Here is a 22,358-nt window from a genome sequence, read left to right on the forward strand (position 1 = left end):
CAGCTTTTAAGTGCAACTCCAGTGGTAGGTGCTGTAGGATTTTAACTTGTTCTTCTTTTTAGAGAGTAACATTAAGATTCCTCACCCATCTGTGGTGATTGTATGCAGTATGAACCACTCAAGGAGAAACTATCATGTGATACTTATGAGTATCCCTTTTCCTCCCGTCAACATTCATCCCTATATACTAATGATTCTGTATTATATTTTTGCAATCAGTATAATTTCTTCTTGTTGATAATAGATACATTAGATACATTTCTGAATTTAGTAACATATTGCTTATTCCACAAAATATCATGTATTTTTTATTTGGGTTTTTCTTGTGGGCAAATATCTTTTTGTCATGTCCCACATTCATTGATAAGGTACTAGACATCCTTGGTATGGAATCCCTGCTCTATAGCAATGTTGCCTTTTAAAAAACTATTGATGTACGCCATATGTGCATTTAATGTGATGTTAATAAACTAAAAGGTTTATCACATTATGAGATAATATAAATTATATGAAGCAAAGTTAAAAATCTACTGTATAGAAATATTTTACATGATTTTTTCCTCACCTCTCTCTGCACAGAATGGGACATCTCCCCTGGGTATTGCCAAGCGGCTGGGTTACATCTCTGTCATTGATGTGCTCAAACTGGTTACCGAGGAGTCCGTCTCTGCGGTGAGCAACACATCATGCACGGTTCACATGGTTACACCAGCACGCAAAGACATAGCCTTGACACAACATGACTCAGATGTTCAGTCAAACAGTGATCGTGTCTTAATCAGGTTCAGCTCCCTCACCTGCAAACAATTCAGCATCTTCCATCTATTCTTCTCTCTTTCCTTTTCTCTTCACTCCCTCCTCCATCTCTGCTATATCTCTCTCTCTTGCAACCTCCCTCTGCGCATCACAGATCACTACAGAGAAGCATCGGATGAGTTTCCCTGAGACCGTTGATGAGATTTTGGATGTTTCGGAGGATGAAGGTAGGCTATCTGCTTTAATTATGCTATCAACTGTACATTTGATAATTAATTTTCAGCTCTGATTCGCTATTTCTGTAGAAGAAGACTGCATGGGAGGTATACTGACACATCAGTACCATCATGAATTTAAATACGTATATGACTGTTTATAACACCCTTTTCCATTTGTTTTGTAGGGGTTGCCCAGCTAACGTTAGGTAGGAGTGTGTCTGTATCTCTGGCTTGTCCGGTCCGATGGCTAGTGAACTTGTGCCTTCATTGCAATTCTCATTTTCTCTGTGTGTCACTAATTGTCTTTTTTAATCAGTTCGTCTGACTCTGCTCTCAACTCCAGTCCTGTTCGCTCCTCTCTGTCCTTATCCTCTCAATCTTTATTCTCTCCTCCTCTCCCTCTTTGCTCAGAGATTTATTTAAAACAAATGTGTCTGTTTTTCATCAGCATGTCGTCACGACATTTTCCTTTTTACCAGCGTTCAATGCACATCTGTTCGTGGACTCATTATTGACAGAACTTCAGTGTTTCTGCGTTTAAAAGACAAACAGCCTCCTCCCAGTCAAGCCATTCGGAAAATGAGCGCCACTGCCTTTTACAGCCTAATTGATCAATAAGCTGATTACACACATGCTGCGCTCCAGCTGTGACACTCAACATACACAGTTGCTGCCGATGTAGTCGTCTTTTTGGTTTTAAAGAGACTCAGAATAAATCAAATCTGTAATTTTCACGACAAATTTTTACACGCAAGCTCCATTTTAATCTATTTTGTTCTTTCTGTACTTGTTTAAATGTATTGCTTTTTCAGCTTTAACATTTTTTTGTGTTTACCTGTGCAGCTTGTTCCAATAAATGTTTAAATGTCTCTGTTCGTGAAGTGGTTTCTCGTTTACTGTTACTGTTATGATCATTATTTCGATATCATTCCTCCTTAATAATTGAGATATTTTCTCCTACACAGAAAACAACCATCACCACATGTGATTTCATCTTTAATGGGCATGCTCACTAAAAAAGCTGTCACCAGGTGCCTTGCAGTTTGCCGTCCATGCAGTGTCCTTAAGCTGTGTTGATATTCACTGTCTTACCAATCCTTCTTCTTTCACTCCTTTGGTTTCCATCGGCTCTGGTTGTTGTTGGTTTGACTCCATTGCTTAGACTGAGATATCTGAGACTGCTTTGTGGCCATTTTTTTCTGTGGTTTTCATGAAGGTGAAGGGATGGGAAGGATGGTGGTGTAACTACTGCTACTTTCGTCTGTGGAAAATTGAAGTGACACTATTTTGATTCAAGTGGAAAGGTCAGCCACAGATCAAGATACTGTCAGTCATTTAAAAAACGAAAAAATGAATTGGAGAAAACGGTGAATTTTATTGGCAGATATTTTGTACTTAATTTGATAAACTTACACGACTGAGTGGAAGAACTTGAGAGTTGAGATCAGCATCATTTTACCCTGTACTCCCCTGGTCTCGTCCTTTTCTCTCTTAATTCTTTATGTGCAACCTGTTCTTTGCCAGTTTTCGTTTTTTCATCTCTGCTCCTTTTCCGACGTTTTTCACTTCTTTACTTTGCCCACAGGAGACGAGTTGCTCGGGATGGATGGAGCACGCTATTTGAAGCTCGATGACTTTAAGGACCAAGACGATGACTTCCTCTCCCCGAAGAAAACCCTTAGAGACTTTGAAGGTGGCATGGGTACCACGTAAGTCATTTTTTACTCATGTTTCTGCATATGTGTTGATAAATGGGGGGTCTGCAGGTGACAGCTGAAACCGAATTTTGTACTGGTTTTGATTTATTTTCAAGAAATCTAACAACTTAAAGCGCCCCCTTCATTTCTCACAGTGGTCCGTAAAAGGTATTGCTGTTTTGCCAGATGCAAAGGATGAAAAAGGAATGAGATCATTTAATGATTTGTGTGTAATGTCCCTAGAAGCTCGTCTTTCTTTACCTTCGACTCAATAATGCAAAAGTATAGGGTCCCATTAGGTGTAGCTTTAACCACTCATTCACTCCATTCTTTGCTAGATGTGGTAGGACGAAACTTAGGGTGCTTTCAGATCTAGAGTTGTCTTGCTTTGGTCTGAATCAGGGACTAATGTTGTTACAAATTGCATAATTGCCTAGAGTTGGTTTGTGTTCTCACGGCAGCGTTTACAAATGGACCAGATCAAATGCCTTGTGTGAGAAAGCTGCTCTTGATTGGTCAGAATTTCCATGTGGGAAAAATCCAGGAAGTAAACAAAGCGTTGAAGAAGAGTACACTTGCAAGATAAATGTGACACTTTCTAATGTCACAATGGAGGGACAACTACGCAGGTTGATTTTAGCGCTGCTCATTGTGGACTATATTGCTGTCATTGTTCATTTTAGTCAAACCATACAGTTTGAAAACGAGGCGCGGCTCCAACTAGAAAACAATGTTTTGATGCATTGGATGTGCTGAATGTGCATATTAAGGCAGTACAGGAGGAGGTGCACATTAATAATCCTCCAGGACTGTAACATGCTCATGTTTAACCCAAACAATGTGTCATGTGACTGCAGTTGGTTCGGATCAAGGTCGGAACACGTTCTCACCACAAACGTCATTTCGTTCGTTTGTAATCGGACCAACACCACCTCTTCAAGAAGGTCTCAAACAAACCGGGTCCAAACAAACCACACTGAGGGGGCAAATGAACTTGAGTTCGACTGAACCGAACCAAACAGGGCAGGTGTGAAAGCACCCTGAGACTTAGTATTTAAGATATAATTTCTGTCTTCAAACCTCTAGCAATTCATCAAAACTTGAGAAGAGATTTTGGATGCTCTGTGAATGGCTTTTGCTAACAGTCTGGAAGAATTTAAAATGTATTTCTAAAAATCCCAACCACAGATTGATACAATTTAAATTTCTGCATACGTTGTATCTTATTCTTAGAAAGCTCCATCTGATGGATCTCATATCCTCTCCTAACTCAGAGCTTTGTCCTGATGTTGACACAGGTTTTATTGGGTTTTTTGTACATGTGTTGGAACTGCTCAGGGGTTGTACCCTGGAAATCCAGAGTTCTTGCAAGAGCACAATTTGAATTTGCTCAGCGAGTCACTCTGGTAATCAGTAATGATGCTCATTACCCATGCCCTTGGAGCCGTGCTGCACCAATCACATCGGTGTATCTGATACAGGCGGGCCAGAGGCAAGCTAAACAGATGACGACAGCGCTGCGACGATGAAGTCCAGAATCAGTCAGTAAACATTGTAAGATAGCTATGGATGAACACCAGTTGTTTGAAAGGGCTTTGGCCGCTACAATGAACGAGTTAGACTTGGCTTTTTCTCTAAAAGAGGAACAGAAAACGGCACTCAAATCTTTCCTTTGCAAGAAGGACGTTTTTGCTGTTTTGCCGACCGGATACGGCAAGAGTCTAATCTACCAGTTAAAGTTGAAGCGCCATATTGTCCAAAGCTGTTACTATTAAATGATGCCACCTCTTTAGGGCTCTCATTTCAACAGATGCATGCACTCTCTGTTGGTCTGACAGCAGCAAAAATATGTTGGTACTTCATTGGCATCCTCTTCATTCTCTCTCCTGGAATCATTGGCTACAATCTGTATTTGATATAGCATATGAGGAAATGTCAGTAACAAGAATGCATAATGCCTAACAATATCAATCATCTGTGCCTGGGTTTCCTTTACTGACATAGAGACTTTTTTTGCGCATACCCAATGGGTTATAGACCCTATATGTTTTTTTTATATGCATTTTTAATTTTATTTTTATATATATATACATATATATATATATATATATATATATATATATATATATATATATAGACATTTTTTTATACATTTTGTATTTTATTTTATTTTATTATTTATTTATTTTAACTTATTTTCCTCATTAACTCTTTATTTTCGTCTCCACTTTGAGCCACCAGGGTTGGGGGTAAAGCATTGTGTATTTGTACATGTATGTTGTTTGTTAACTATGTTAAACAATGAAAGGTGAATGGTTGACATGGATCATTTGCAGTGTCTCTTTTTTTTTTTTGGTCTTATATAATTCTCACTTCGTCCCCTGCAGGCCGTATTCTCCTGCTATTCCCAGGATCCCTTGTGTGTCCCCAGAGACTGTACTGCTGGATCAGGTAGGCTTAGCACATGACATGTAGAGGGAGCATTACATTCTGTTAGCATTTGTTTCTTTATCCAGTTAAAGACTGATATCAATTTGTGCAAAAAAGTGCTCTGATGTTTATTTTTATCCCTTCTTTTGGTGACTTATTTTTTCTGTCTCCTATTAGATTGTCTCTTCTTTTTCTTGTTTCCTCTCTGCCTGTTTCTGTCTATCATTGTGCTGCAGTTTTTATTCCCTTCCCGTCTCTTATCTTTTTCTGTCTTAATCTTTTCAGTCATGGTTATTTAACTGCCTCTCAATTTCTCACTGCCTGTCTTTCTTTCTCCCTCTGTGACCTCAGCACACCCCGGTCCCCCTGCCAAAGGAGTATGATGAAGACTCTCTTATCCCGAGCAGTCCAGCTACAGAGACATCAGACAACGTCAGCCCCGTGGCGAGCCCTATCCACACTGGGTCAGCTGATCAAACATTTTGCTTCACGTTAATCCTCATTTCATTTAGGCTAAATGATGTCATTGATTGATGCTGCGAGCCAGGCTCATCGTACTGAAGGGATTTTGGTAGAATCAGTGGGATTACCAGTATTGCAAATGTTTTTTTAAAAGCATAGAATGCTTCCTACAATGCTGGCAAATGGCAAAACACAACTACAAATACAGTGTTGTTTCCCATTAAATTAAGCCCTGTATTTATACTGTAACTAGGATGATACATAATCATCATGTTCGTCACTTGATCATAAACTATTGTAATTATCCCAATGTTTACACTTTGTTTACAATATTTATGTTGTCATTAAAGTGTTTTCTAACACATTCAAAATGTTAATTTAGTATTTCTGCCTAGTCATAATTTATGCACAGTACAATGAGGCAGCACTCAAAATGCAGAATATAAAGTAAGATGTTAGAAAAGATGAACTCATGAGCAGAGAAGTCACCCTGACACACAAACACACTCACACACACACCTGTGTAAAGCAGCCTGTCTAATGCAAGATCAAACAGCATGGGGCTCTTTTTAAAGTCTTTTTATGTCATTCTCGCTGCACATAGTGGCCACTCCAGATGGCCTCTCCTCCCCTGTCATGTCCAGACAGTCAAATGAAAAGGGCACCCGCACAGTGAACTGGTGTCTCTTTTATGAATCGCTCGCAAGACCAGATCTAATCTGTTGAGTGAATAAACCACAAGTGAATCATCCGTTTCTGTCTCATTCAGCTGAAGAGTTTCCCCAAGGACAGCCCAGTATTGATTGTTACATTTTATAGTCATACCCTGTTTTATTTAATGCTAAGTGCATCTTTATAACAACAACAAAGTTTAAAGGTGATTATGTGATCATCTGAACCTTTTAATTTAATTATCGTATGACTGTTTGACTCTCAGCTTCCTGGTGAGTTTCATGGTGGATGCTCGAGGAGGCTCCATGCGAGGCAGCAGACACCATGGCCTGCGAGTTATCATCCCTCCTCGAACCTGCACTGCGCCAACACGCATTACCTGCCGTCTGGTCAAGCCTCAGAAGCTGACCACACCTCCTCCGCTGGTGGAGGGGGAGGGGCTTGCTAGCCGTATCATCTCCCTAGGGCCATCAAGTATGCAGTTTCTTGGGTGAGTTAACTTTGTGCTGGTTTATTTACTGTATTTGGAGAGCTTTGAAATACAAGCTGTTTATGTTTAAATTACTTGTTTTGTGTGTGTAAGGCCATATGTGCATTTATGTTGGTAGCAGCTGGCACTCCCTGCAAGCAACATTTATTTTTGTGGGTAATATACAGGGATCGCACAGTCATGGAAAACCTGAAAAGACATGGAATTTCCCAATCACATTTTCCAGGCCTGGGAAAGTGATGGACTTAGTAAAAATCATTGAAAGCTTTGGAAAAGTCAGGGAATTATGTTCTACATAATTAATCTGTTGCAGTAATCTTCTGTGGTAACCTTTTGCACAGTGTAACATCACAAATTTTGCACATAACACGGCTCTAATATGAGTCAGTATGTGAAGTTTTGTTTACCATCACTTACATTTCTGCGTCTCCCTTCGTGTTTGACAGCTAGCTGAAATTATGTCTGAATAGAATTTGAATCTGATATGTTCGAAAAATGCCAAGCAAGTGGAGCAAGAAAAAGATGTATTTTATAGGTCCTGACAAGTCATTTTGCCCATGAAAATCTGCGGGAACCTGAATACAGGAATCAGAATTTTTGTGCTTATATGAAATAAAAAGAATGAAACATTAAGTAAACAAAATGCTTAAACGACAGTTTCTGTTTTACTTCCACTTGTTCAATTTCCCAAAATTTTCATTGTCATCAAGCAAGGGAGTTCAAGTATCTCAGGGTCTTGTTCACGAGTGAGGGTAGAATGGAGCGTGAGATAGATCGGCGGTTTAGTGCAGCATCTGTAGTGATGTAGGCGCTGCGCCACACCGAGCCAGAAGGCAAAGCTTTTGATTTACTGGTCCATCTACATCCCAGCATGAGATCGCGGATACAAGCAGCCAAAATGAGTTTCCTCCGTGGGGTGGCTGGGCTCAGCCTTAGGAGCTCGGACATCCAGGGGGGATGCTCAGAGTAGAGCTGCTGCTCCTTCGCATCAAAAGGGGTCAGTTGAGGTGGTTTAGGCATCTGATCAGGATGCCTCCTGGGCACCTTCCATTAGAGGTGTTTGGGGCACGTCTCACCAGTAGGAGGCCCCGGGGCAGACCCAGAATACGCTGGAGGGATTATATATCTCATCTTGCCTGGGAACACCTTGGGGTCCCCCAGGAGGAGCTGGAAAGTGTTGCTGGGGAGAGAGACTGGGATGCTATGGTTGGCCTGCTGCCCCCGTGACCTGCAGATGAAAATGGATGGATGGATTTCATTGTCATTAAATTCTAAAATTTAGAAAACTGTTTAAAGATAATTAACATGGGGCGTCAGTATCTTAGTGGATAGTGCCATGTATAGAGGTGATGCGTGCTGCAGTGGTTGCGAGCTCAACTCCAGCTTGTAACCCTTTGCTGCATGTCGCCCCCCCACTCTCTCTCTCTCTCTCCATTTCACACTGTCCTGTCCATTAAAGGCAAAAAGCCCAAAAAAATAATCTTTAAAAAAAAAAAGATAATTAACATGTCAGCTGTCAACCCAAACAGAAACTACGAAATCAATAACTTGCAGTGGATTTGTGTAATATAATGACAATAATGTGCTATGGGGTATGTCATTCCAAAATAATCAACAACTTGATGATTATAATGCCATCTAGTGGACATTAATAGGTCTGTATATCTCAGGGCAATACTGTAAATTATGATATATTCCAACCAAAAACATTGAAACAGAACAACATTGGATATTTCTTTTTTTTTTTTCTAATAAGGTTACAAAGCCTGTATCTGCCCCTAACCTGATTTTGTAATTCATTTATTTTTGAAACCACTCTATGATGCTTTGTGTCTTGATTATGTTACAACCCGGCTCTTATGCTTCAGCACTGACGGGAGACAAGAGTTTAAGAAAGTTAAAAGCTTATTTATTTACAAATTAATGATAAATAACTGAATAAACCTGAATGTCAGTAATCAGTCATGTCTGCGTGTGTGGAAATGTCTGTAGGAAAACCAAAAGACAGAAGAAGGAAGTTTTTGTTGGAGGGTGGTGAGCTTTTATATCATGAAGCATACTGGGCCCAGGTGTGGCTCATGAGGTAACCCTCTGCCTTGTCTCGCATCCTGTAACACAAAGAACAGCCAGGAAAACAGGCACACCCAGTGGAGCTGAGGGGTCGTCACAAGAGGGGAAGAATAAACGCAAAACCTGATTCTAAACCAGATTTTTAGACTGATTTTTGTTTGTTTCTTTGTTTCTTTTACAGGCCAGTAATAGTAGAAATCCCCCACTTTGCCTCACTGGGCCGAGGGGACCGAGAGCTTGTGGTCCTCCGCAGCGAAAATGGCTCAATCTGGAAGGAACATCGCAATCGCTATGGTGACGAAGTGCTGGAAACTATTCTGAATGGCATGGATGAAGGTCAGTGTGATGGTAATGAATGGCTGTTTGTGAGACCTTGCACTGCTGCAGATGAGTCAGTCTTAATCTTGATGTAGCTGGAGCCGTTGAACAAGGGCACAGAGAGACGAGACTATTAAAGGTTGTCTAAGCAACAATACAGAGGAGCATTTTCTCTCACACTAACATATGTTATTGTAAGCTGGAGTTTGTATGACTCAGTTTGCCTCTGTTAGTGGAAGTCTTTACCAGATTACCCTCCCTCTGTCTTTCTGTCTTTCCTCTTCACTCCTTCTCGAGTGTAGACCTGGAGAGTCAAGACGAGCTTGAGAAGAAGAGAATCCGTCGGATCATCTCCACTGACTTCCCCCTTTACTTTGCCGTGGTCTCCCGCATTCAGCAGGAGAGCGATCTGATCGGTCCAGAGGGCGGCCGGTTGACCAGTAAGCTGGTTCCCCATGTCGAAGCCATCTTCCCTGAGACGGCCGTCACCAAGAGAGTGAGACTGGGACTGCAGGTAAGCGTGAGCAGGACTGATGAAGAGAAGACGAAATTGCATATTTAAAAACATGACATGTCCTGTACACCTTTCATAATTGCTTGGGTGTTTGTTATTTTGCTTGTACAACAGAGACAATCTGGTGCTTTAGAGAAATTACTGAGGACAGATGTTTGAATTACTAAACAGCTGACTCTCAGGCTGTGACTCAGTGATCTATGCCAACGTGTTTACCTGTGGTATTTCAGTTTGTGCTGCAGAAGTTGGTATCCTGAAGTTAAGACTTGACGTATTTCATATCCTGAAGTTAATGCTCTGTCTGTTTGACAAACGACACGCTGAATATGTAAGAGCTGTGCCATCAGTCATCAAGAGTGAACGTGTAAGCTGTAACGCTGCCCTGCAGACAGATGCTTTATTCTCTTATTACTGTTAATCTTCATGTTTGAAGGACGTTCATGAAATGTCGTATGAGTTGTCGCATCTAAAGCCCTGTGATATGCCCTAAAAACTGGTCAGCAGGAATGTAAAGTATGCGTGGTTGTAGCAAATGGATAAAGTATTCAAAAACACTTTACGATGCTAAGGAGAGTGTGTGGCACCACATTTTTCCAACCAAGCCCCACCAACTGAGAACAGCAAGATCAAAAAACAGAAATCTCTTTTGTATCGAAACTTTTGCGGGCAATGTTGGCCAAAACCTAAGTTTATCTCCTACATATGAAATATTATGACGTATATCTCCTATGTAGGAGAAAAACTTTTAGGCTCCATTAGGCTGTTTTGAGGATTAAAAGTTCCGCCAACTGCAGCATAAACAGAAGGTTTAACCCTCTCAGTTAACCAACTTCCAAAGTCCGCTGTAAAAAATACTGATGCTGTGCGGTGGCGCCAGCAGGATTTTGTTTAATACGCACAAGAAGCACCGTCCGTAGTTGGTTTATCTCAGGGTGCAGCCATCATGCCCTCTGGCATTGGAGAGCCTGCTGCATGTTTACATCGAAAACATGAATTTCAGTCCCTTAATCTATCTGCCTTTCTCTAGCTGACTCACTAGCCAGTAGACCAGTAAATGCACGCATGGCAACCTAGACGTTGCAGGCAGGTGGTTCTTGTGCATATGAAATAGAATCCTGCCAGCATGTACTAAGTGGTCTTGCAGTAAGCGCTTCAATCTGTTCAGCTTTCTCACTCTCAAAACAGCCCAATTAAACCTAAAAATGTATTTCCTATCAGATATATTAAGATCTCTTATGTCTTACGTAGGAGATAATACCTCCTACATAGGAGATAACATCCTGAATATAGGAGATAAGATAACTTCCTGCACCTAAGTGATAATATCTCCTATAGGAGGAGATAGAGGAGGAGATACAAGATTGATGGAAAAAATATCTCTATCCTTTACGTAGAAGATAATATCTCCTACATAAGAGATAAACTGAAGTTTTGGCCAACCTTGCCTGCAAACATTTTTTTCACCTTGCCTCTCAACTGGTTTTCAGGGCCTTTAATACTTAATGATGATGAGTTTTACAATACATCGCCCTTCATATTTTTGCCAAGAATTAGACCTGAGGAGTATCTCAGCCTGTCACAGTGCACCATGTCTGGTGTCTGTCCTGCCGAATGAGAGCTTTTGGCAAACCTGTGGCTGACTGTCACTCATCCAGACCTCCACAGACACACATATGGGAACTTGGCAAACACTCATGCTGACTGTCTCTTTTCACCCAACACCTCCGCTTGGTTTTGTTTTCCATGACAGAGAGATTATGACGGATTATTGGTTCTACATTTCGGTTTCTTTGGTCACTTCAGTTTACATTGTCTGTCACAGCACTGATTTGTCACAGAACTGATGTTATTTAAGGAAATTGCATGGGTCTGAGTTTTGCTTTGCCTTATGCTGCTCTGTTTATGTTTTCCTTTTATCCAGCCATTCATCACTCCTCAGTTGCCTGATTTAAGTTGTGAGCCACACTGACCGAGCTGATGCACTGATCTGAGTTGGGTCAGGTGTGAAATATGAATTGGTTGCATGTGTGAGTATGGCTGTGAGTTTGATGTTTCTGTCTATTGCACACGTTATGCTCTGTTTTCTTTTTGTATCCTCCCTTTATTTATATAACCTGCCTATTTACTATCCTTTTGGATCAGCTATATTTACTGCAGCTTTCATATTGTGTCTGTGCTTAGTTTATGCACCCAGCCTTCCTCAGCTCCATGTCCTTTAAACCATCTTTTTTGGCACCCTCCTTTTTAATAAGCTTCTCCATCATCACTTCCTCCTCAGGCACAGCCAATCCCTGATGAACTGCTGACGCGGCAACTCGGTAACCAGGCGACCTTCAGCCCAGTGGTTACCATAGAGCCACGCCGACGCAAATTTCACCGTCCAATCGGGTTGCGCATCCCTCTGCCACCATCATGGCGGGAGAGTCCTCGGGATGCTGGGGAGGGTGACACCACCAGCTTGCGCCTCCTCTGCAGTGTCATTGGTAGGATCCACTTTGAAGTTGTTCCAAAAGACGTTTGCCAGCTTTCTCTTTAGAGTGATGAGTTTTTCTATTGTTTCTATTTTTTTGGACGTACATAAAATGTGCTGTTAAAGTATGTATGTAGGCATCTGTACCTTGGTTATCTGGGCATGAATGACACAGCGTCGTTGTTGTGTATCAGGTGGCACAGCTCCAGCTCAGTGGGAGGACATCACTGGAACCACCAAGCTGATGTACGCCCACAACTGTGCCAACTTTACCACCAATGTCTCCGCAAGGTGAGCACCTCAGCAGCAATTCATTACCACTCAGCTTTTCTTTCCCGCTGTCTTGCACACTTCTTATTTCTCTTTTCCTGCTTTACCCAGATTCTGGCTGGCAGACTGTCCACGCACAGCAGAGGCAGTGACCTTTGCCAATTTGCTGTACCGGGAGCTGATGGCTGTCCCATACATGGCCAAGTTTGTTATTTTTGCAAAGATGAATGAAGCACGAGAGGGGCGCTTGCGTTGTTACTGCATGACAGACGACAAGATGGACAAAACACTGGAGCTGCATGAAAACTTCACCGAAGTGGCCCGAAGTCGAGACATCGAGGTCAGCACGGGGGCGAAGGAAAATGTTGCTAAGGTCACACAAAGGGAAAAGTGTTGAGGAAAGCAGGAGGGTTATGGCGACTTCAAATGTAGTTCCCAGACAGGTTCTTTTACTAAAGAATAATTTATACGATATTAATTAACTGTGGCTGCTCAAATGTCTTACAAAAATATAAATTAGAAAAAAGAAGCATGATGAAAAGAATGACTGCTCACACCACTGCTGACCTTGCTTTCTAAAGCTCTCCATCTTGAGAGGCATGATCCTTCAAGTAAAGAGCTATTTGCAGCACAGAGTAGTTGGAGTAGTAGGAGTAGGAGTTTGTGTCCTATGTCATGGATCCACTTTCTGGCTGTTGTACAAGGGTCAAACCCTTCTCAGACTCTGTTGCTGATACAGTGAAAATGGAGCTTTTAACCTTGTTAACATGTCCGTAGTGTTTTCTATATGCTGCAAGACATAAGAAAATAAGCAGTCAATGCCGTGGCTGAGCATTTGCGCGTTGGAACTGCAGTGTACCAATGACAGTCTCAAAAACACAGATTCAGACAGCCAGAGTTTGTTATGTCACAAACGTAAAAATACCAATTACATCAGCTTGTGGTGTTGAGCTTTCCATAACACTGACGAAACGACTTGCATCAGAATAAAAGTTAGGGGAAACTACGTATCGGTACTTTGCAAATTAAGTTTGACTTTGACTTCAACTTTTCAGAGCTAGCATTAGAATTAGCAGCACATTATTAGCTGTTTGATAACATAGTCAAGCCAGTGGCTCATAATATTTACTTCTGTTTGTGTGATTGATGAGCAGAATTGAAGGTGAGCAGGTATGCTCGAGCTGCATATTTATTTGTCCACGCATATTAAATAAGGCAAAGGTGTACAGTTACATCAGAGCCTCAAGGTATGAAGGGATTTTTTTTCATGGAAAAACTTCTACATGTGTAATTTTGATGAACAGATGAGTTTCTATGCCTCCATGCCAGTGATAGCCTTGGCCGGAGGCATAATGTTTTTAAGTTGTCCATACCTACTTACATCTATTCGGCCCATTTTGTAAATGTGATACCTCAAAGAAAGCCTTGGGGGAATTTCTTCAATTTGGCACAAACATCCACATTGATGAACTGATTAGATTTTGGTGGTCAAAGGTTGAGGTCAGTGTGATCTTGAATCCGTCTCATTCTCATGTAAGTGATGTCTCAAGAGCACTTGAGGTAATTCTTTCAAATTTGGCACAAACGTTGGGGCGTCGGTAGCGTAGTGGATAGTGCCGGCGCCCCATGTATAGAGGCATTGCCTCGCCGCAGCAGCTGCGGGTTCGAATCCAGCTCGCGGCCCTTTGCTGCATGTCAGTCCCCACTCTCTCTCTGTTTCCCCATTTCACCCTTTGTCCTGTCAATAAAGGCAAAAAGCCAATAAAAATAATCTTTAAAAAAAAAAAAATTGGCACAAACGTTTACTTGGACTCAAGAATGAACTGATTAGATTTTGGTTTTCGAAGGTCAAGGTCAATGTGATCTTGCATCCATCTCGTTCTCCTAAAAGTGATGTCCCAAGAACAGCTGGAGGTAATTTCTCAAATTTGGCATAAACATTCACTCGGACTCAAGAATGAACTGATTAGAATTTGGTGGTCAAAGGTCACTGTTACCTCACAAATCATGTTTTTGGCCATAACTCAAGAATTCATGCACTAATTGTGACAAAATATCACAGAAATATCCACTAGGATAAAATGATGAGGTGACGATTTTATATCCAAAAGGTCAAAGGTCAACTTCATTGTGACATCATAATGTTCTGCAAAAACAAAACACTTTTCTCAGCATTATTCAACGTCATATCTTAGAAACAGAAGGGGACACATTTGGTCAGATACTGAATTGGTGACACTAATCTTGGGTGCCCATCTTAAAACTGTGCTGATTGTATAGATCATCTGTGCTGCTGGGGGGAAGATGTGTGTGAAGCATCCATGTTTTCGAAGACTTGACTGGTTCACAGAGGCATACAAATGCAAAGGGGTTATTCTAGTCAAGGGTTGAATCAATACCAGGAGAGGAACTTTACCATTTTGTGATACTTCCCACAGCTGATGGAGGGCATGCCGCTGCACCTGGAGTGTTCTGGGAACCTCGTGCCCATCAGGAAGGCCACGCAGCAGCCTCGCAGCTTCAGCTTCCAGGCCTTCAGAGATAACAGGCTGCCCGTCTCTGTCAAGGTCTGTCTTTATCTGACCGTTCATATGCCTGCTCTTCTGTCCCTCGCTACGTATTCATACAGTACTGTGGTTTTGTTTGTTCAGTCGTTGAATTCAGTGTGTCAAGGAGCCTCTCGCCAGTTAGTCAGTGTCCCTCCTGAGCACCCACCCGCTGTTCACCCAAACAGCCCGTTGGTACGGTGGTTTCTGTGTGCTTCTGTGTCATTTCTATCAGGCAGCCTCTCAGTTTGTCTCATCATTAGCATGTTAAGGTTTAGATAGCAGCACAGCGCTGTGTACTCTGCACTCATTCAACACCACAGCAACACCACACAACGACAGTTAAATACACCTGAAAAACAGTGACATTAGTATAGAGACGTAACAACACTAAGAAAAGTTAAGACAGTTAATTAATTTCATTACATATTCATACAATATAAAGGTATTTTGATTTTATGATATTGATACATGTCTTGATCTGTGTATGTCTGTCAGTCAGTCCATTCTTCTTTGTGGATTTCAAATCATCTTTGTCAAATAATTCTTTCTAAGTAATTGACAAGTTAAACCAAATTTGTCCCCGATTTTTGTGGGGGGTTTTCTATTTTGATGAAATGTGTAATAATAAACACCATCATGATATGTAATGGTACACTTTTTTTAAGTGTGCCTCTTTGGTTTCAGATGCATCAGCGTAAAATTAGTCCTAAATGTCATTTCTTTGTCTCTTTTTACATTCTGCATTTTATTGATGTTGTTTAAACCTCCTCTCTTGCACAAATAACTTGTTTTCACACTGTGTGTGCTTTTTGGTGTCTGTCGTCTATGATCATATTCATGTAAAATTTTTATTTGTACGTTTTATTTGATAATCCATCTGTTTGTCCATCAGTGTCTTCTTTCTGTGTCTCTGTCAGCGTGACACACACTAATGTTCAGTATCAGCTAGACCACCTCGATAAATATCTAGTCATTACGGTGTAGCCGAGCAACAAACAACTTACCTATCTACCTGTCAACTCTCGTGGGTAATTGTTTGCATGTCCTGTGACTCCCTCACTTTCTTTGCCTGCCTTCCTATCTTGCGGCCTTGCCTGTCTGTACGTGTCTGTCTCACTGTCTCTCTTTCTCTCTCTCACGGTCACTCTGTAACTGTCTGGTCTGACAGACGTCCAGGTAAAATGTGCAGGTAAATCTCTCCCTCTCGCCTGCCTGTGGACTGCTTCCATCCCTGTTTCCCCCTGCTTCTCGTCCCATGTTACTGCGCCACATGCTCGAGACACTGTGGAGGGCGCTAATACCCATTCTGATCTGTTTTTCTTCCTCCCTCTCCTCTCTCTTGCTCTGTTTCACTCTCCTTTTCTCACATGCTCTGCCTCTTAACCTGTCTCTTACCTTCACTTCCTTCCTTGCTCCATCTCTCTTTGCTCACCCCTTCTCTCTTCCATTCCTACCATCTGGTTTCATCTTTTTCCTCCATGCTCTCCCTCCATATTCTTCTTCTTCTTCTCTCTTTCTGTCTCTTCTTCTCTCTGTCTGACATTTCTCTACGTTAGGTCAGAGATAGTAACAAGGATGCCACTGGGTTTTTGTCCTTTCTGCGGAAGTGCACCAAGTACGAGGACACACAGCATGTACTGTGTAACCTAAACATAACCATGCCACCCTGTGTCAAGGTACGGACTTGCTTGCAAACACCTCCCCACAAGATCACATACACAAACTTTTGTTCTTGAATTTCCCTAGAAATCCATCTGCTTGATGAGACAGAGGTTGCTACGTGACATGCTCCGATTTAAGAAGTCAGTTTTTCTTACATTTCTCTTTAACGTATAACACAACCGCTACATTATGTCTTGCTTACCAAGTGTGATGTCTGAGGTGGGAGTAAAGCCATTACTCACCATATCTGATTGGCTAGAGGACAGTAAGACTCTACTGTATATTCTACTAATATACAATGGAGAAACTTGTTTGATAATGTGGCTTGTTCAATATTTGAAATGCTGAGTAGCTGTAGTAGTTCGAAATGTGCACAATATCGACCAATCTCTGATTTCATGTAAACTGAAAGGGATTATTTCTGCCAAATAAATAGCAGTACTGCACACATACTGTCAGCTCTTTCTCATTCCCAGGTCATCAAAAACTAATGCATTGTCATGCCTTGTAGCGTGTGATACAGACGCCAAAGGCCCCCTTTGGAGTCTCTAAGAGACACACTGGGCTTTCAGCTAATTCCAATGTAAATGCATCTGCAGCAATATTTGACACTCAGAGCAACTGGCGTAGTATAAAGAACTACAAAGTCCGTGTAGGGAAGGAGGGAGGAGTAGTGGATGGGTCAAACAAACACAGACTTTAACCCAGGACAAGGCTGTTCATGTCCCATGTGAAAACAAAAGTCAGTGTTGTTTCAATGTCACATTTTGTAATTTATATCCATCTGTCATGTACTGATGTCACTCATGAGGTATTTAAGTCATGTTACTCACTTATTTTAACCTGAAACGTGATGTTTTTTTCTAAACCTAACCAAGCAGTTTGTTCCCTGGACCTAACCACAAACATTGTCGTATTGTCATTGTTGCTACCATGACGTCACCCATTGGTTTGTGGACTACCGTTTTGAAGCCTACAGTTTGTCAGTTAAGCCATTGCAGTCTTGGTTTTTTTCAAGCTAGGAGTGACTACATTTGGACAAGAGACTGGAGCTGTGGAGAGGATAACATCTGCAGACAGCCTGGCCCTTAATTATGTGTACCTGTAAGCCTTAGTAAAATGTAAATGAGTGAGTTTTAAAAAAAATCATCCCTCATACAGTTGTCATGAATGTTGTAATTAGCTTAAGAGACCAAAACAGCTTTTTGTAACATGTTGTAAACGTGTTTATTTATGCTGTAAAGTTGAGCATTTAAAAATGGGGGGTCTATGGGCACTGACTTGCTTCTGGAGCCAGCCTCAAGCAGCCATTCAAAGAACTGCGGTTTTTGGCACGTCTGTGTCAGCTTCAGCAAGTTTAACCCAACAGACAATGTGTGTCACATCTATAAGTAAAGGGTCTCTGTCCTAGAGATGCCAAAGGGTGCCTTCAGCGTCAGTATCACATGCCAGTGGCACAAGAGAGCATCAGAATTTGATGACCTAGAATGAGAACTTATCAATACAGTAAAAACATAGGTGATTGTTATTGTGATGTCATTTATCATCTACTGGTATGCACTAAAATTAAATTCTGTTTGGAGAAATGAAAAGTAAAACCGTGTGCAGTCATTCTTAACCCATTTAACATTAACTTTTGTAACCACAGAGCAGTCTTTTTGAAAATGTCCAAAGTGACCAAGAAGATGAAACTTCTATTGATACACATAGTGTGTGCTCATATTTATCGTGCCACCAGTTCGCCACAGCTTTATAAAGTGCTAATGTCCTGCAGACCAAACAGTGGCCTGCAGGACATTAGCGCTAAAAGGCTCAAAAGTGCGACATTAATGACACTTCTAATGTTATTTTGTTGTTTGTATTTATTTTTCAGGTCGTTGGAAGTGAGGAGCGCAGACGAACCTTAACCCCCCTTGCCCTGAGGGAACGCTACAGCGCACTGAACGAGCCTGGTGTGGGTGAGTCCTTCGCTGCCCGACCTTCAGCCCTCTCCTGATTTATTGACAGTGGAGACGGGCACTGAATGTTGCACCGCCCCTTTACCTACAACCCTTTGCTTCCCACTCTGCCCCCTCTATTTTCCCCCTATCTGTCGCGTGCACGCATGGCACAAAGACTGAGCCTTGGATGCAATGCACTGCTCTACAGTACGCCCCAGAGTCCTTTGCAGTGCAGTTAGAGGAAATCATATTGAATGTGCGACCAAAAGATGAGCAGCCGTCCCCAGCGTGGCCCAGAATGGCACCATGGCACATGGCAAATCAGCCTTTATGTGTGTCGAGTGTCCTGGTAGCTATGACAACAGATGAATGACCTCTGTGATTGGTTTGCATGGCGCTAGTGTCTCCACTGCGATTTCCAATGGCATGGCAGCAGATACTGTTAGCATTAGCACTGTAGCTTAGCACTGGGAATGGGCAGGACCTCGCAGTGGAGCTAGACAGAGGAGCCCTCACACTGATTGGCCTGTGGTAAACGAACAGAGTCAAGATGGCCGCTCTGGTTGGTTTAAACGTTGCTGATGGCGGGTGGTGGGTTGAAGAGGAAAGGCCTTTTCTGTCTATCACACAGCGCTGCTACACTGCACCTCAGTCCCTCTGTAATGGTTTCTGAATGCTACTTTGATTGGTGGGACTAGCACCTGAATGAACCCCAAATTCTAACCTGCCCTGCCCATATGGTGTGTTAACCCTGAAGGTTATTTGGACAGAAACAATGTTGTGGGTATTGCTTATTTCCTTCAACAGAGCAATGCATTTGCTGAGGTGAGTATTGCTATTAGCATTAGCAACACTTAAGCAACTCAAGTCAATGACAAGGGCACAGAAGATTTATTAAAATCAAAAAGGAAATAGCAACTGTAGTATTTGAGTATTATGAATATAACACACATTTATATGGTCCAGAGTTGATATGATCTGTCCACTAAATCCCAAACTGTTGTTACTTCATCATCAGCTGGACTGTCTAAATAAATCCTGACTCAAACATGCTCTACTTAATTTGATTTAATCACAGTCAAGGGTGCAGTCTCCTAGATAAAGTAAATCTACAGATGTTTGTGACATGGCAGCGAGCTTCTAATTTGGCTGCTTTTTCTTTTCTCATTTTAGCCACAGTGAATGCCATGGAGAGGACTGAGATCAAGATCAACATCATATCTGAGCAGCTTGGTTTGAGCTGGGCAGGTTAGTCGTTTAAAAGATCAAATGAGCTACGAATCTTCTGTATCTGTCTGTTGTTGTGTGTATCTTTTTATCTACTCTATTGTCCATTTGTCAGAGTTGGCACGTGAGCTACAGTTTGGTGTGGACGACATCAACAGGATTCGTGTGGAGAATCCCAACTCCCTGCTGGACCAAAGCTCCACCCTGCTCAACCTGTGGGCCAGCAGAGAAGGCAAAAGGGCCAAGAGTAAGTCTGACACTGCTGTACATTGTCAGAAACTAGCTACAAATAGCTAATGTTAGCTACTTCAGTATTGCAGTATTCATTTAGCAGTGCATGTAAACTGCTGTAAGTTACAGACATTGATTCCTGCAGGATTATTAAGTATAAATTGCAGCACAAAAATACTCTTGTGTGTTGTAATCAGAGCTCTGCTACTTGTTGTGGACGGTCTGACCATGAATGCATTTTAGTGCATGTGAGTTCCATCTGTGTATCCTACTTGCTAATTTCCACTGCTCTACACTGCACTCATACACCAGTTATAGCTGAGTTTGGGACAGTGTAGTGTCCACCCTCAGGTTTACATTGTTAGCTCTTTCAGCACTGTTGCTGTAGTTAGCACTGTTAGTGACAAGCCACCATCTCAGCCACTTTCATGTTAAGAGCCATGTGCACACAACCTCTGAATCATAGATACACTCTGAATATGGTGTAGAGCTCCTTTTACATTTTTTGACTCTGGCTGTCTACACGAATAATACTCTCTTGACTTGTGATCCTTCTGAACTTCCCTGTCCTCGTGCTCACACTTCCCGTTGGTCTCCCTCTCTTTGCTATCTGTCTTCGACCCCGCTCCCTGTGTTTCCTTCTCAGTGGAGAGTCTGTACACTGCTCTGAGAAATATAGATCGAGCAGACATTGTCACATCTCTGGAGGGTCAGGCTCCACAGCCAGCGCCCGGTTCATTAGAGGAGGGTGCCTGTCGAATTAGCGACCGCGACTCCACCCTGCTGTCCCCCAGTGTCCTCAATGGTAAGACACACAAACACATCAAACATCACATAAGATGCACTATATCCTTGTGAATGAACAGTGAATTACCCCACTACATTCAGATAGTCTTAAAATTAGCCTAACACTTTGTTTAAAGCCAGTGAAACAATCTGTCACTAAGGTGGGATCGTTTGACTTTTTACTGTAGCAACTTATGGATCAGTTTCTGTTAAGAATGAAAGTATTACCCATTCAAGACATTTTGAGGGTGATTGTAAGATGATATAAATACGGAATGAATCCTCAGTATTTTCATGTTTGATTGTCCCATTATGATCTGTAACGATCAGAAATGGAAAGTTTAAAGGAAGGTCCTGCTCCAGCAGAATTTGGAAGGAAAGTTAATTAGAGGCTCGGGAAATCCAGTTGCCAAGTACAGTATTTCAGGGTTCCCACAGATGCTTAAAAAGTCTTAAAATGGGGCGGCCACTAGCTCACCTAGTAGAGCACGTGCTCCACGCACAAAGGCCATGGCCTTGCCACAGAGGCTGCAGGCTCAATTCCTTGAAATCTCAAAATAATTGGTAACATCTATTTTTTAAAATGCACAAATGCCTCTCCTGTGATGTCATCACATCAGGACACACTCGTTTTACTGTCTACTACTGTCTGCTCACTAGCTGTCACTGTGCCCTACGAGGCTTGGTCTATTTTATGCAAAAGGTTTTTCAAAGTCAGCATGATGGGGATTGAGGCAGAGTGAGAAACACAAAATCGCCAAGAAAACTCGCCAACATCGGGAGGTGTTTCCCAGCTCTGTTCTCCCCCCCGTCCCTGTCTTATTTCTTTTCGTTTTGGTCTTCAGTTTCATTCTGAGTTGCATTTAAAAAGTGTTAAATCTAAGTTGCCTTAAGCTGTAGGAACCCTGTATTTGGTGTACTTGGTACTATGTGCATATATATATATTTATAGGGAAGTCAATGGTTAAAAAGGACTTTCAAAAAAATACTTTTAAAAAACCTTGTTATACTATGGTGATTAAAAATTACAGCGATTCTACCCTTATTTTACAATTATTCGTCAAGGATTTATTTACTCAAACACTTTTACTGTAAACAAATGTAGACTATTGGTCAGCAGGTGTAGTCAACACAGCTAAACATCTGAGACAAAATTCTCCAGCTCAATAAGGTGAGCTGTTGTCCTTATTTACTTTCCACCTCTGAAACCCTCCCTGCTTCCCTTGAGTGTGGGTAACAGCCATTTTGCCTTGTTTCTGTTGCTCCACAAGAGGTCACGGACACAAGGCCACCGCGCCTAGTGCACAAGCCACGAGTTATTAGACCCCCGTTTTTCAGAAGGGGTAAGTTGAAGGGAACTCGGGCTGCATGGTGGTTTGCTGCTCATGACGTGTACATGATGATGATGATGATGATGATGATAATGAATCTCAGATGGTGTTTTTGAGGTCTGAGGAATGGTGTCATTCTCCCACCATGAACCCAGCCTTTTGCAGCATGCACTAACACCGCCTCTGTGCATTCCTCACCGGGGCACAACTCATTTATTTTCAGTTACACTTTTTCCCACACCTCATACTCGAGCCCTGAACATGA

General features: G+C 41.9%; 1 protein-coding gene across 1 annotated transcript in view; it reads left to right on the forward strand.

Moving 5' to 3' along the window:
• Positions 1 to 22,358, forward strand: part of ank1b (ankyrin 1, erythrocytic b) — a 160,932-nt gene that overhangs the window by 128,305 nt on the left and 10,269 nt on the right. Inside the window, exons 23-41 of the mRNA XM_049559867.1 lie at positions 580 to 672; positions 911 to 983; positions 1,160 to 1,180; positions 2,560 to 2,683; positions 5,059 to 5,122; positions 5,453 to 5,565; positions 6,501 to 6,725; positions 8,977 to 9,131; positions 9,416 to 9,627; positions 11,906 to 12,110; positions 12,292 to 12,388; positions 12,479 to 12,707; positions 14,806 to 14,934; positions 16,473 to 16,592; positions 18,452 to 18,536; positions 19,692 to 19,766; positions 19,861 to 19,992; positions 20,623 to 20,781; positions 22,034 to 22,105. Of these exons, the coding sequence (XP_049415824.1) occupies positions 580 to 672; positions 911 to 983; positions 1,160 to 1,180; positions 2,560 to 2,683; positions 5,059 to 5,122; positions 5,453 to 5,565; positions 6,501 to 6,725; positions 8,977 to 9,131; positions 9,416 to 9,627; positions 11,906 to 12,110; positions 12,292 to 12,388; positions 12,479 to 12,707; positions 14,806 to 14,934; positions 16,473 to 16,592; positions 18,452 to 18,536; positions 19,692 to 19,766; positions 19,861 to 19,992; positions 20,623 to 20,781; positions 22,034 to 22,105 (2,383 nt within the window). The remainder of the gene's footprint in view (positions 1 to 579; positions 673 to 910; positions 984 to 1,159; positions 1,181 to 2,559; positions 2,684 to 5,058; positions 5,123 to 5,452; positions 5,566 to 6,500; positions 6,726 to 8,976; positions 9,132 to 9,415; positions 9,628 to 11,905; positions 12,111 to 12,291; positions 12,389 to 12,478; positions 12,708 to 14,805; positions 14,935 to 16,472; positions 16,593 to 18,451; positions 18,537 to 19,691; positions 19,767 to 19,860; positions 19,993 to 20,622; positions 20,782 to 22,033; positions 22,106 to 22,358) is intronic.

Source organism: Epinephelus fuscoguttatus, linkage group LG18 (genome assembly GCF_011397635.1).
Source record: "Epinephelus fuscoguttatus linkage group LG18, E.fuscoguttatus.final_Chr_v1".
In the NCBI taxonomy this organism is placed as follows: domain Eukaryota; kingdom Metazoa; phylum Chordata; class Actinopteri; order Perciformes; family Serranidae; genus Epinephelus; species Epinephelus fuscoguttatus.